Source organism: Trachurus japonicus, chromosome 7 (genome assembly GCF_045865225.1).
Source record: "Trachurus japonicus isolate A0001 chromosome 7, Traja_1.0".
Lineage (NCBI taxonomy): Eukaryota > Metazoa > Chordata > Actinopteri > Carangiformes > Carangidae > Trachurus > Trachurus japonicus.
Genome location: NC_140913.1, coordinates 20,155,030 through 20,169,517, shown reverse-complemented (window position 1 = coordinate 20,169,517; position 14,488 = coordinate 20,155,030). Strand labels below are relative to the sequence as shown.

At 42.0% G+C, this 14,488-nt stretch overlaps 1 protein-coding gene across 1 annotated transcript; it reads left to right on the top strand.

Annotated features, from left to right (window-relative positions):
- Nucleotides 1-2,482: 2,482 nt before the first annotated feature.
- On the top strand, nt 2,483-8,021 carry dhh (desert hedgehog signaling molecule). Its single transcript, XM_085781981.1, has 3 exons — nt 2,483-3,595; nt 6,320-6,581; nt 6,723-8,021. The coding sequence occupies exons 1-3, from the start codon at nt 3,287-3,289 to the stop codon at nt 7,535-7,537; spliced, it is 1,386 nt and encodes a 461-aa protein (XP_085638107.1). The 5' UTR covers nt 2,483-3,286; the 3' UTR covers nt 7,538-8,021.
- The last annotated feature ends 6,467 nt before the right edge of the window (nt 8,022-14,488 follow it).

Below are 14,488 nucleotides of genomic sequence, written 5' to 3'. Positions count from 1 at the left end.
GATATTTTTTCACAAAACAAGGTATAGCATCGTGTCTGACCTCTGACCTGCTTGTCTGGGGCCAGGAAGTTCCACCCTTCTCGGCCTATTGTCCACTTCAATGCAGCATCGCCTCGACTTCAGCTCAGTGGTGCTCCTTTTTAAAAGACCATATCGAGGCTGAGTAAACCAACATAAACCTGGACTCAACATTTTTTTATGTGCGCTCTTCACATCACTTTTTGTAACAGACCTGAGATCCAACACACAACACCGCAGGGCACTGGGCGTAGTTGAAGCATGGCGCGTAACTTACAACACAGAGTTAAAATACATAGGCCAAGAATCATCCAGTGTGTGCAGCCACATCAGAATGCACCACCCTGCTTCTTCCTGCACTGATAACACGGTGAGAGACAGTGGAATGGGCGGTGCAGCGGTGGGCAAAGTGTGTGTGTGTGTGTGTGTGTGTGTGTGTGTGTGCTTGGGAGAGGGGAGGGAGGTGGTTAGGTGTCAGTTCCTTGACTTTCCTTTTCCCCCCTCAACCCCTCTAATGGCCTCCATCTGAGGAAGTGGATCCTGCAGAGTGTCTATTCAGCTCCAACAGACAAGACAAACACTTGAGATGTCAAAGCCAGCATTGTTTCAGAACCTAATTTCTATTCTATGATAAATGTATCGTTAAAAAAAAAAAGAGCTTGCGATCCCAATTCATTTTTGGCTGCACTTGTAATATGACCAGTACTTGCCAATTATGAGGTAGTTTTTTAGTGTCTGTTTTTCACTAACAGCTCCCCAGACAAAAGAAAACCTGACTTGCAGGTACATACTGTATTTGACCACCAGGTAGAAGCACGGGTGTCAATTTGGAAAGAATAAAGCAGGGTAGTGTAACCCAGGCAGGAAAGATCTCATTTTCTTTGCTGTGGCTTTGCAGGAAACCAAACCATTCATCCAGCCATGTACTCCCATCCTGAAATGGGGGAGTAAAATGCTAAGAGCCAGAAGGAGGCAGGGGGAGGCAGGGGGATAGGGGCACCAAAATAAAAACTAATAATAATGACTTTATTTCCATCTCCAACCCGCAGATGTTTGCTTCCTTCCTTTCCCTTTCATGTCAGATGGAAATCTCTTTTCTTGTACGGCTTTGAAAAGAAACACTGGTGTGGGTAATTGTAGATATGAAAGTGTTTGTTGCTTTTCTTTGATTGAGTCATTCCTTACATTTGACATGAAGGCTGAAATCTCTCATCCGTGTAGCCTGGGCCAGACATGATCCTTCTTCCATGTTTATCATGAGGACAGGAAGATGCAGCTTCGCCTCGCCACCCCTCCCTACAACATCCTGGGATCTTCTGGAAACTTCCCTAACAAGGGATGATGCCTTTCCATGGTCACTGTGGAGCTCAGTGACCTGTTCCTCGTGCCTTTATGTAAAAGAAAGATTTTGAAGAGCTGTTAAGATAAGACACGCTATGAGAAATTCAAAGGTTAAGAGTTTGGCAAAGATTTTTTTTTTTTCCTGTGTGACATCAAAAGTGATTAAGTCTGGGGAGCATCTTCGCGACAAACCATCAAAAACAATGCGGCACTGAGCAGCACTGTTCCGAGTGGGCTAAATACTTCTTTGAAACAATGTCACTGTGAAGGAACTGGCCATGATGCATCGAGTCCTGAAGTGTTCCAGGAAGCTAGAGATAGGATGGTGACACACTACGACCTTTAATCTCCCATTAATTTAAGCTTCCTTATGTGATTACACATGTCAGGCCAGTGAGACACAATGATTCCTTTCTTCTCCGCTCCCTCTTTGGCATTATCTGACACATTTTTATGACTCTCCCAGCTATTGTTCTGAAATGGATAAAAATAATATGTTGCTGTGGCCTGGCGGGTGTTCCCAGTGAAGAGGTCTTGGGTGCACTGGGTTCAGGGGGGGTCGGGCTGGCTCCCCAAACACAGGAAGGTAGCACTGTAAGTCACAGTCAGGGGGTGTCAAGGCTGGACACTTGGGCTACCTCTTAAGACCCTCACCTTCAACTCTGTCTATTAATAACATACACACACACACAGAGACACAAACACAATCATCTGCAGTTGACCTGTCCACTCTTGTGGGTGGGATGACTAAACATGTTGGTTCAGAGATATCCAACTGTCATCAGAGTTTGTTTTTTTATTAATGTTTTATATGTCAGTGTGTGCACTAAATATAACTCATGAAGTTGATATCTGAATTATTTACAAGACACACTTTTAAATGAAGCTGATTTGACTTTGCAGAATTTTTATTTAGGCTTAGATTTTTATTTTATTTTATTTTTTATGCATGGGGTGGTGGGGTGGGGGTGGTGGTGAGAGGGGGGGTGGGGGGGTCATTGTGTTAACATAAGTAGGCTAATCATATGTCCTTTGTAAGGTTGAATTGGAGGCGTGTGCTGTCGCAATGGGAGCGCACAGAGGAAGGGAGGGCAATCTTGTCCGGACGCTAATAAGACCCAATGGCTGGTGCAAGGTGGCCAGGAGCGCTGAAAGGCGGCAGAAGACGGTGGACGAAAGAGAGAAGAGGGAGAAGGAGAAGAGGAAGAAGAAGGAAGGGGAAAAAAAACAACAACACTGATACTGAACAAGCCGCGTTTCTGGATGGACAAAGAGGATGAGAGCGCCACAGGAGCGTGCATAGGAATTGCAGGGAGCCGTCGGGGTTTAGGCGTGCGTCACTGTGAGTGTCTCGGCAGGGGAACTGCGTGAAGAGGAAAGCGGTAAGTGAGCAGAAACCCACACACACACAAAAAAGGAAAACAATAGAAAAACACCTGCGCCGAGACAGGTACCTGCGAAGGACACGTGAAGATGACTTTCAGTTCACCAGAGACTTAGAGGCAGCTGATAGGCTACTTGCTGAAGCCTTTGGACAGAAACCTCAGAGAGCTGTTCATTTTTCCCTGTGAATAACTTGGTGCCAAACTTAAGAAGCGTCAGATTCAAGCCAATCAGAGCAGAGATTGAGCTTTTGTAGCTTTTGGGTCAGGTCAATCATTCAAAACAGTCAACTTTGAGTCAGAACAATCTATCTCTGTACTTTTAAGCTCTTTTTTCTGATCACAGACTGACTATAAAGTAAAAGACGAACCAACATATCCCAACATTCAGTGAGTTTTTGTGATGAAAAAAGTGGCACTGATAACTCCATGATTTGGAATGGACCGAGATCTGATCCTCATTCACATGCTATCACACACCTGGACCTGGGCTATCGCTGTAGGCACTGTGAGCCACTGACCCCTGGGAGCCCCAACCCTCCCCAATGAAGCAGTCCTGGTGGGCCCGCCTGGCACAGCCCGGCCTGCTTGCTGCCTGGACGTGTATATGGCTGGTGCAGGGATGCGGACCGGGCCCCGGGTATGGCATCCGCCCCAGGCCCAGGAAACTTACAGCCATGCACTACAAGCAGTTTTTCCCCAACTTCTCAGAGAACAACCTCGGGGCCAGCGGGAAAGCAGAGGGCAAGATCACACGCAACTCTGAGCGCTTCAACGAACTCGTCTGCAACTACAACCCAGACATTGTCTTCAAAGATGAGGAGAACACCAACGCAGACCGCTTCATGACCAAGGTGAGACTGGTACTGCTTGTTGATAAGGTTCAGTTTGTCTGGATGTTGTTGGATGGGACGATTCATGGGACCACCGTTGTCCTTTAACCCCAGAGATACCTGGTAACAGTTGTATAGGAAGTTCAGGAGCTGCAGATTGGTTTGAAGATGCTCTCACTGTCTCTCATCTTCTCTAGATGATCAACTAACCACATGTACCTGAAGGGACAGACACCAGTTTACTCTGAAAGCACAGCATTGCACCTTCAAAACAAAAGCTCTAACTTTGTTCATTGTTTGCTGTACTCTTCACAGCCTGCCCTTGCCCAACTCTTAACACACAAACAACACAAGAGTGTGTATGTTTTAACCAAACTCCCCCCTCCCTTTTCTTGTGATAAGAAGATCAGGATGTAATTCAACACTACCCCTTAAGAGACCGAGTTCTCCTTCAGGAACACTTCCTTTCAATCTTTAACCAAAGTCTTTGTTATTGGAAATAAAACTATTCCCATGGCAAGTTCTCAGTGAGACTCCCAGAAGAAATACCCCGTGTATTTCTTCTGGGAGTTGTCTTCTTGAACTTCTTGAACTTGAATTTTATATTATTTACCTGCGATAAGAACTTTTAAAAATCATGCCTAGAAAAGACAATTGGTGGTCAAGAGGATTTTAAGATCAAGGCAGAGTGATGAACAGCTTTTGGGCTCCATGACACTTGGCTGCCGCTCTGTTTTGGATGCTGCGGCTTTCTGTGATTGTTTTAGGATATGAATCTTCCCAAGTGATTCTTTTTTTTTGTGTGTGTGATGGAAATCTCTGGTTGTATATGTGTGCCCTTCTGATGCCCAATGGGAGCGTGTGTATGTGTGCATGTGCCCCTCTTCTGCCCAGATGTGAAAGACGCTCTTTGTGCGTCATTTGGAGACACGGAGGGGTCGCCTATACAAAATTCCCGCCTGCTGAAGTAATGGCACCGTTGGAAAAGCGACTATTGTAGTTCTGACAATGAAACGCCTCTCTTCAATGGCATTGCGAGGAAAATGTACCCAGTTTGTTTTCTGTCTCTCTCGCTTTCTCACTCTTGGTGTCACATTCCCAAGTCCATGCCCATACATTCTTCCCCTCTGCCCTCTTGTCTTAAGTCGCAACCTCAACTCTCCGTTGCACTGCTCTCTTCTCACCCAACTGTTTTCCCTCTCTCCATCTTTCCCTCTCTCGCACTCCCATCACTTCTTCTCCCAGCCCTCCTTCTTTCAAAATTCAGCTGCAGGGTCAGCTTAATTCAGACAATAATAGGCCACAAAATCTGCAGCATCACAGGTCACAAGTGAATTCAGGAGATGGTGATGATGAGTGTCTCGCTTCAGATGCTGACGTCATCATTTTTTCAGCCTGCTATTTTGCGACAATGCTGACACAGTCTGTGATATTACGGCCCACGGGAGTGTTAAGAGTCACTGTGCACATTTCTGATCAAATGTCTCAGGGGTGAAACAGAGAAACTCAAGCCTTGGAACAATCTGGAAAAAGGCAGAGAATGGCCTTGATTATTCTGTCACCCTGTTGAAAAGGCCAAGGAATGTGCCAAACTGGCTACAGTAGCTTTGTTCTTGTACCCTGATTGTTTGAGCAAGGTTGAGATGGACTTTAGCAGAGCAGAGGAGGAATTGTGCGACAATGCCAGCAAACAAACAATCCTAACCTGGGAGACAGAGACAGTGCTTGAAGTACTGGGATCATTTTCTTTGGCTTGCACTGAAGCCTGCCTGTACACCGAGGTACAGAATAGAGTCACATACTACATACCTCTCGGCTTCTAGCCACCATTCCACCTGTTAATAAATGATTACAAGTGTCTGTCACCTAGCTTGAGTTTTGTTGAGACATGCCTCTCTGTTCATTGCACATGCTGCAGACAGAGTAACTAATAATATAATTGTTGCCTCTAGACCTTGAAATTATTTTTTCCTTATTTGTTCTTAATATTTCAAATTATATAAACTGCAAATAGTAACACTCCCTTTACAGTATTTCTAGCACTGAGAATGGACCTGCAACTCGCAACGGGCCACAACAATACAGTTAAAAGGCAAAACAATAGACAAAAGTAGGAATTACAATTAAAAAGGACAGTTGGAAATACACATTCATCCAAAGAATTGTACATCCTTATACATTTATCCATGACACTGAGACTGGGATTCAGTATTACTGACTCTAATTCCAGTATTGAATCTTCTTAATTGATATCTCTAAAATACCCTACTGATCTTGCTTCCAACTTTAAAAAAAAAAAAAAAAGGAAAACAAAGTCAAGAATAAAAAGCTCAATTATTGAACAACTTTTCAGGTAAACTATATATTTAGTATTAAGGTTAATTGCTGAGTGGACATGTGCGTTTGTTTTTGATATTGAAAAAATAATCTGTTTGACTCTAATATAACGAACCTGTGTATTTTACCTATCAGGAACCAGTTATTGGATTTTAACTGCAAACACAAATGTTGTTTTCTTAAGAATAATGTTTTCCTACAGTCACACTGAATTTTTGAGTGTGAAATGAGATGGAAAATCAGATAGCAATTTGTTAGACTTTTCTAATGTTTTTTAACATAAATATAGCATCAACAGACATTTTAATGAAGATTGCTGAATATTTTAACTATGATTTAATATGTGTACAGGTTACTTTTTTTGTGCTGTTCCAAACTGAATACCTTCCTCTGTCACATTCGTTACAGAGATGCAAGGACTGTTTGAACAGGTTGGCTATCGCTGTGATGAACCAGTGGCCAGGGGTACACTTGCGTGTGACAGAGGCCTGGGATGAAGACGGCCACCACCCTCCTGGCTCTCTGCACTATGAAGGCCGGGCCGTGGATATAACCACTGATGACAGGGAAATGAAGAAGTATGGTCTCCTGGCCCAGCTGGCTGTGGAGGCTGGCTTCGACTGGGTCCACTACGAGTCCAAATATCATATCCACTGCTCAGTAAAAGCTGGTAAGTTTAAAGAGAGGGCTTTCATAGAAGGTCATGCTGTTAACTGTGTCAAATGCCATGGTGTATCAGTACATTTAAGACAAAAAAAGGAACATAATCTGCATTTAGTCATCTTGGCCTTTTCTGCTGACCTTCTTGCAGATCACTCTGTTGCAGTGGAAAAAGGTGGATGTTTCCCAGGCTGGGCCCGGGTGACTGTAGCTGGAGGGGGGCAGAAGAGCCTGTCATCACTGGCTCCTGGGGACAGAGTCATGGCCCTGTCTGGAACAGGCCAAGTCGTTTTTAGCCAAGTCATCTTGTTTCTGCACCGGGACCAAGAAAGCTGGTCTACTTTTCTGTCTCTGGAGACAGAGGACGGCCATAGATTGGCCCTTACCGCGCATCACTTGGTCTTTTTAGCCTCCGACTGCAAACTTGACAGCAGCGAGTACCAGGCTCAGTTTGCTAGCAGAGCCCAACCAGGATACTGTGTTCTCATCCACACGGCAGAGGGTCATGTACGTCCATCTCGAATCATCTCAGTCTCCACAGAGGAGAGTATGGGTGTGTACGCGCCCTTGACAGACGCTGGAACTTTGTTTGTTGATGGAGTGCTTGCATCCAGCTACGCACTGGTGGAAAACCAGAGACTTGCACACTGGGCATTTGGACCTCTGCGATTTCTCTACTCATTCAACCAGTTACTGTGGGGGGACGAAACAAAAGAGCAGACCACCGGTGAAACAGCTTGCACTAATACTCCATCCCAACATAGCACTTTGACCTCAAAGTATAAAGCAGGTCTATATGAGAACCACGGTCTTCTGTACAAACCAGACAATCTGAGTGAACCTCTGACGACGGAAATCAAAGAGAAGCACTCCTTGCAAAGACAGACATCAGATGTGCACTGGTATGCCAGATTACTGTACAGTTTTGGGTGCATCTTTTTAGACTCCAACTCCTTTCATCCTTAAAAGCCCAAACTATAGACCTAATAGATGAACTGCTGCTCTGATACATTTACACTAACGCTTCCTGTTCTTGTCTTCAATAAATTAAAAGCACTGGAATGACTTGCTTGTTTTTTCACCTTGCTGCTTCTTTGTATTATACTCTATCATAATGATATGCTAATACATCTATTCAGACACAAACTGTCTGGGCAGGTTGATGTAAAAATGGTAATATCAAAATGACTGTATCATGTCTATTTGTACATCAAGTTATTTCTCTTAATAATTTCAATTTTATATGTAAAACAAAATATCTATATATATAAAAATATATTATTCTATTGGGATAGTAATGCATTTTCCCATGACAATAGAATCTTTATTTTTGTACTTTCTGAATCATAATATATAAATGTTTCATTTTATTATAATTCCACTACATGTACTGTATGTCCTCACATGTTTCCATGTCATAAAACAAATTAAAATGTCATGTTATTAAGCATTCTGTTCCTTTTTCAGATCTGGAGTACATTTTGTTTCTCAAGATGATTTATCTCTTGCTCATTTTGGAATAAAAAAACATAAAAGTTCATTTCCAGGACTTGTAGTTAAGTGTTGCGTCTGCTACACTGTTAGCTCTCTCTGGGAGTCCAGTGGAAGTGACTCTGGTTAATAAAAAGCCCAGACATACTTAATATTCCCCACACTGTGCCACCACCTTGACTTATCACAGCCACACACTTAAAACACAGCTACTTCAAGGGCATTATCAGATATCTTACTGAGTTTTACAAGAGAGAGTTTCATTAGTATCTACGGACCAGTTCGGGTCACAAGCACTGTATCTGCTAGTGGTGTAATAATGTCTACAATTTTCTAATTTGTTACAGCCCAGGCTCCATACTTGAATCAGTTTATACCATATAATTTGACATGTAATTTATCAGTTGCTTGTAAACAGCTACTTTTATAAAGTTTTATGCAAAAGAATGTTTTCAAGATTCATAATAAGGCAGGGTGCAGGGTAATGCACAAGAAGTCCACGGTTATACACCCCCTTGTGGAGGAAGTCATATAAGCTCTGTGAATTATCCATGCCATTTTCTAAATTTCTCTATACACATATTACCACTCAAAGTTATAAACTGAAATCTTGCATGACTTAATTCACAATACTTTAAATAATTTGTTATTTGTCAATGAATCCATTTTACGGCGATGACAATGCAGCAAATATTTGAATACAGCAGGCTGCACTCTTATCAAAATCATGGACAGAAAACACACTCCAGATAGACTAAATCACTGCCTATTTACATTTTAATTTATTTAACAGTAAGAAATGGCACATTGCATTTTCTTCTTCCGGTTTATGTTCTGTTGTAAACATCTGTGAAGGTATTCCAGGGGATTATCCTTTGAGATGCAGGAGGCAGATGGGAAAGCACCCATTCTACCGACTGGCCAATGGGAGAGGCCTGGTGTCCTAATACCACCCTCGATCTACATCCATTGGCCAATCAGTCTCTGTCCTCCAACCAGTCTCAGCCTCCCAAAATCTAATCCAATCTTGCTAAAGCTGAATGGGGAGTTAACTAATCCTGTCAGAGGGACCAGTAATAATCTGTTTTCAAAATGAAAACCTGCACACCCCATATCCAGGCACGGAGCAACTCACACGTTACCTTGACGTAGAATTTTGCTATACAGCCCAGTATCACCAGGCTTGCACAACAATGAATGAGATGCTCTCAAGTGGAAAGTTGCACCATTTTCCATGGCCTTGGAATGAAAAAAAGAAAACCAAACAACTAATAATTACTACACATATTACTACGCATATGAATTACCATAAGAATTTGGTCATATTCTATTTGGAAATCTTCAGTTGTCTTCTCATAGGGCTAACTTTTCAATAATTCACCTCTGCAATCAATTATTTATTGTCTATAATCTAGTGAACAACTATATGACCTAATGTATTATGACACCAGTTTTATTATTTTAATGCTAATAACCAAATGGTATTGCTAAATCAAAAAAATCCAACATAGCTTTCAAACATCTGGTCACAGATTTCTGTCAATTACTTTAGTTTAGTGACTTGTAATAATTATAAGAAGAAACTATATTCCATATTATTTGTGGTTTCAGTTTTAAATGTTATCACAACCACAACATTCATAATTTCAGGTCTAGACAATTACAGTTTTTAATTGCATGGAGCATTCAACCCTACTCATCTGAGCCCTGGGGTGCCCATTGTACACAGATGCTTCTTCACATCTAGGCTACATTAATAGAAACAAACAGACATTTCAGAGCAGTAGATGATTGCTCATTTCCAAAAGAGACAATATATTCCTCACAATATGTTAAGTATTTGTGAGAAATCACTCTCATTGTATTCACCTTTGAGATATTTAGCAGATGCTTGTTACTTAAAAGAGTTGAATTATAGCCTAAGTAAGCTACTTACCTAATACAGTTCAGTGTTTTTCTCTGGGCATAACAGGAGATGTACAGAAGCTGATGTGGATTAAACCTGTGACCTTCTCACAATGAGACAGACTGTCACCCAACCTAATTTTCTCTAAGTTCATAGGATCATTCCATTGACAGCCAAGCTTTACAGTGTGTAGTGCCTCGGGCCTTGGGTTCAGTGTGGCCCATGAGAGGGTGGAGTGGGAAGGCTGTTCTCTTGATTTACGAACTATAGCCTACATGTGCACGGATTTGCAAAAACGCCTTGTGCAGCTTTATATTCTACAGCTTTTCATATTCATTCCTTTTGAAAAGTACCACACTTTATGAATAAATAAATAAAATATCTGAAACATGCATTTCTGTGAAGACTTTCTGTCCTTACCGCCATTACAACTGAGTCGTTGTGTTCACTATTGTGGTGTCACAATATTACAATTCTCAGAGCAGCTCTCTTGAACCCATCCTCCCTGGGTCATCTATATGCCACTGTACTCTGACTTTCCCACAATGATAAGGAAACCATATGAATGCCAACAACCCATCCCCGCACATGCAGGATGTCCCTTGTTTACCCACAGTTACATTGTGACTGCTTCTTACCCTTGGATGAGGATTTGAGCTTCCATTACAGGAACAAATGATGAATAATTAAGACAATGGAATATATCATTCACATGTTATCCAATGATTAATTGTAGGGGTCTCAAAGTGTAGCCTGCTTGTCTGCTGGATATGGCAGAAGGTGCTCTCAAGACAATATTATTGTTTAAGTCTGTGTAATAGATTCGTCGCGGTATAGATTTTTTTTTTACAAGTAGGGCATTATGAATTATAAATAACACAAAACGACGTGGCCACAGATGTAGCTAGAAACATTTCAGAATGAACAACATTACGTGGATTTGTTTAATTTCGCTCATCATTGGTAAACCTGCTGCCCGAGGTTTTATTTCAGATTATGGACGGCTACGATTAGCCTACGCTTCGTCCTCAATCACCCCCAGCCAAATGGGCGATGTATAGTAGTGGAGGAACAGAGACTGAATAACGAATTAGCAACCGTGATTTGCAACCAGACCCGTACTTGTTATGTTAATTACGAAATGAATGTGCACCACGACGAGATGTGAACCAATTCTTACTCAACTACTTCACCTACATCACCGCTGTCTGATCACAGTAATCAAAAACATTCCTCACGATGCATTCATCTGCAGATATGCCATCGCTGCTTCGGTCTAACAATCATTACAATCTAATGAAAAATGGCTTCCCTGGATCCGAAAATCTAATGACCTAATATCTAATATCCACCATATTCCAGTGGCCCTCACCCCCCCTGATTAAAATCTTGTGCTATGTGCTAAATGATCGACCTCGCACCACCAAACTACTGATGGCGGAACTCGAGCTGTTAGCACACTTCACCTGTACCTTGTTAATAATAAAACAGCATTGTTGCCCGTTCGTTTGCATGAATTAATTTTTTGACGTAGTTATTATTAGCTAGCACAGCTAGCACCGGCTAGTCACTTGGCGGCGGAACAACCGTGTGCGGACGGACGCAACGCAGTTCAGCGAAGTGAAGAGATGATGCTAGTGACCCAAACAAGGGTACCTATGCAAAGTTGAGCTGCAAAATTTTAGGTAGATGAGTGCCTGCAGTCGGCTGAAACTTAAAGAAAAAACACACTTCCCGGCGTGTCAACAAAGTTTAGGGGCTGTGGTTTCCGCCTATAGGTCTGTTTTGTGTAAAACTTGCAGCAGTTTATTAACGACCTCGCTAAGCTAACTGCTGTTAGCCTGTTAGCCTTCGAGCTACATCCACAGGCAGGGAACCAGGCTGACGGTTAGTGTTTGGATTCACTGCGCGGCGCTGGGGAACCTTTTTCGGGACTGGTTGAGGAAGACTTGTCTCGGTGCTTAGCTTGTTCCCCCGGCAGTGCTGTACGACCACTCGACACACAGCTCAAGTTGCTGGTTGGCTAGCTAACCATAGCATTATTATCCATCACAGTTGAAGAGCTAGCTGGTTAGCACCACCACCGCACAGCCTTTGCCTTCCGCCGACGACGTGCACTTCCCCCACTCTCCCTCCAGCCGGCTAGCCGCAGCAGCGTTAGTCCGGTACATAAAATGAAGCGACCATCAGCATTTTGGGAAGCTGTGTGGCTGTTTGGATTTTGCTGATGTATGAGGAGACGATACTGTTTTTGTGAGGTGAGCTCTTTTTTAATTTTGTCCTCTTTTAACTTATTGCAACAGACATACCTAAAGACACACCAACCCTGACCTTAGACCGGGTAATGTTAGCCCTGCTATCGGAGTCGTTTAGCTGGTAGCCAAGACCAGATGGGACTGTCTACTTGCTGGAGAACTAGCTATGGCACCTGGATGCTAACTTCAGGTTGAGATATGTTTTACGTTGGTTGTGTACAAGTTACGGTCCACCGAGTAGCCGGTTGACATGTTAAAAAGTACATGTTTCTGCGCATAATATTGAATGTATTCCCCCCAGTTTTTACCTCTTCGGGACACTTTGCTGCTACGTCACCGTTGGCAGTTGTTAGCTTTTCCGTATCAGTGTGTCGCCAGTAACATGGACGAGGCTACTTACTGGACAAAATCAACCCTTTGAAGTCGGTGGTGTTTACATTGAGAAATAGTGCTTAGCGCTGCAATTATTCAACTGTAAAAATAAAAAAAACACAGTATATTTTATTGTATCATTGCTGACAAATAAAGGCGACTGTAAGCTAACCTTACAACATAACAACACGATCACAGTGAAAGTAAAAAATTGTAAACGTGAACACTTTTAAGGTTAACTTGGCTAGCCGGGCTGCTCAGACGTTAACTTAGCCATCATGTCATCACTTTGCTCTGCACATTGCCAACTTCATTTTAGATACAGAGCCCATTTCTAAAGACTATTCATTGTGATATAACGACATTTAGGTTTTATTTTGTAGGACTCTGATTTGACGTTAGTTTGGTGTCGAGACGAGAGTCCGTCAACAGTGTTTATGACGGGGAATTAACGTTAATAACGCCACATACATTTAGTCAATTTCAATTACATTAAGCTATTAACAAACTTTAATACCAAATACTCGACACAGTTGTATGTAGCATTGTACTGTGTTGGTGAAGTGTGAGTACATTTTGCATTTTATTTGGGGTGTTTGTTTGGCTGTAACGTTTAATCTCCTAACTGGACAGCCATGGGAATACTAATAGTGTGTATGTGCGTGTGTGTACATAGAGACTGTGGCACTAGCTCAGTGCTGTGCATTACATGTTGATGTTAGATTATGAAGTTTACTCCTTTTTTAAATAGTGACAATATGACAGCACGTCCATCTACGGATTGCAACCTGCTTCCAGCTGCATTACTGACAATGAATTTAGCATGTTTCGAAATGTGTAGGCTATGTGGTAATCTTTGCTCAAAGGATGATTTTCATAGTATGATGGCACAATTCCTGTTGTGTAACTGATGAAACACTGCGAGATCCTTCGCCGGCTCCCCATGTCTAAACCTATCTAATTTATAGTCACAGACATTAGATCGGGGCAGAGACCATCGCATCCTCTCTCGATTGTCTGATGTTTTCTAACATCTGGAGATTCACAATCGTATGATTAATTAAATACCGGCGAGTCTGCTATGTACAAGTGAAGAATACATTGGAAATCCGAGCTGATCGGCGCCTTTTAAAGTGTGTTTATTATGATTACGCTTAAAAAACAAATATAATCGTTGAATTCTCATTAGTTGCAGTGTAAAAAAAGAAAGAAATGAAATAACGTGAGTCTTTACTTTCCTGCATTGTTTAGTTTTACAGTATTTTTGTTTACGGTGTGAATCTCATGGCGGAACTATGAAGCGAGCGACAATGGTTCTGCACGAAAAGAGCCCCGCTGCAACAGGAAGCTCGACATACGGAAGTTGTGTTTTCTTTGTGTATCCCGATTTATGGTTGTTTTATTTAGTAAAACACCATTTTAGTTGTAACATTTTGCGTTTTTTTTTTCTCGGAGCAATTTCACCGATTTGGATTATGCATTGCTGGGTAAATGTTATCTCAATTGCTAAAGCGGTTTCCGATTGATCAGTGTACTGTAACAGTGGTGCTATTTTCATGAGTTTGCGAGCAAGCTCGTTGGCTGTAGTGCTAACGTTAGTCAGATTAACAGGAGGAAATCGTCAAAAGTGAGGCTACAACAGCCATATTTAATTGTTGATTATCGGTAGTTCTTTTTGGTTGGTGAGGAAGGCTCATGTGTAGCATAGCCTGGCATAGAAAGATTGATTTTATTGAATCCGGTTTGATAATGGTAAACACATGTTGGCTAATGAATACAATTGTAAACTTATTTTGGTAGGTGGGCAATTGCATGCAACATAGCTGTTATCCCTTTTCTTTTTCATACATACACATTGATATATTGTTTTTCACCCATCATCACATCTGTTCT

Coding starts and splice junctions, on each gene's coding strand:
- dhh (XM_085781981.1), top strand. CDS start 3,287: ATGAAGCAGTCCTGGTGGGCCCGCCTGGCACAGCCCGGCCTGCTTGCT. Junction 3,596..6,319: donor CAGACCGCTTCATGACCAAG/GTGAGACTGGTA, acceptor CATTCGTTACAG/AGATGCAAGGACTGTTTGAA. Junction 6,582..6,722: donor CCACTGCTCAGTAAAAGCTG/GTAAGTTTAAAG, acceptor ACCTTCTTGCAG/ATCACTCTGTTGCAGTGGAA.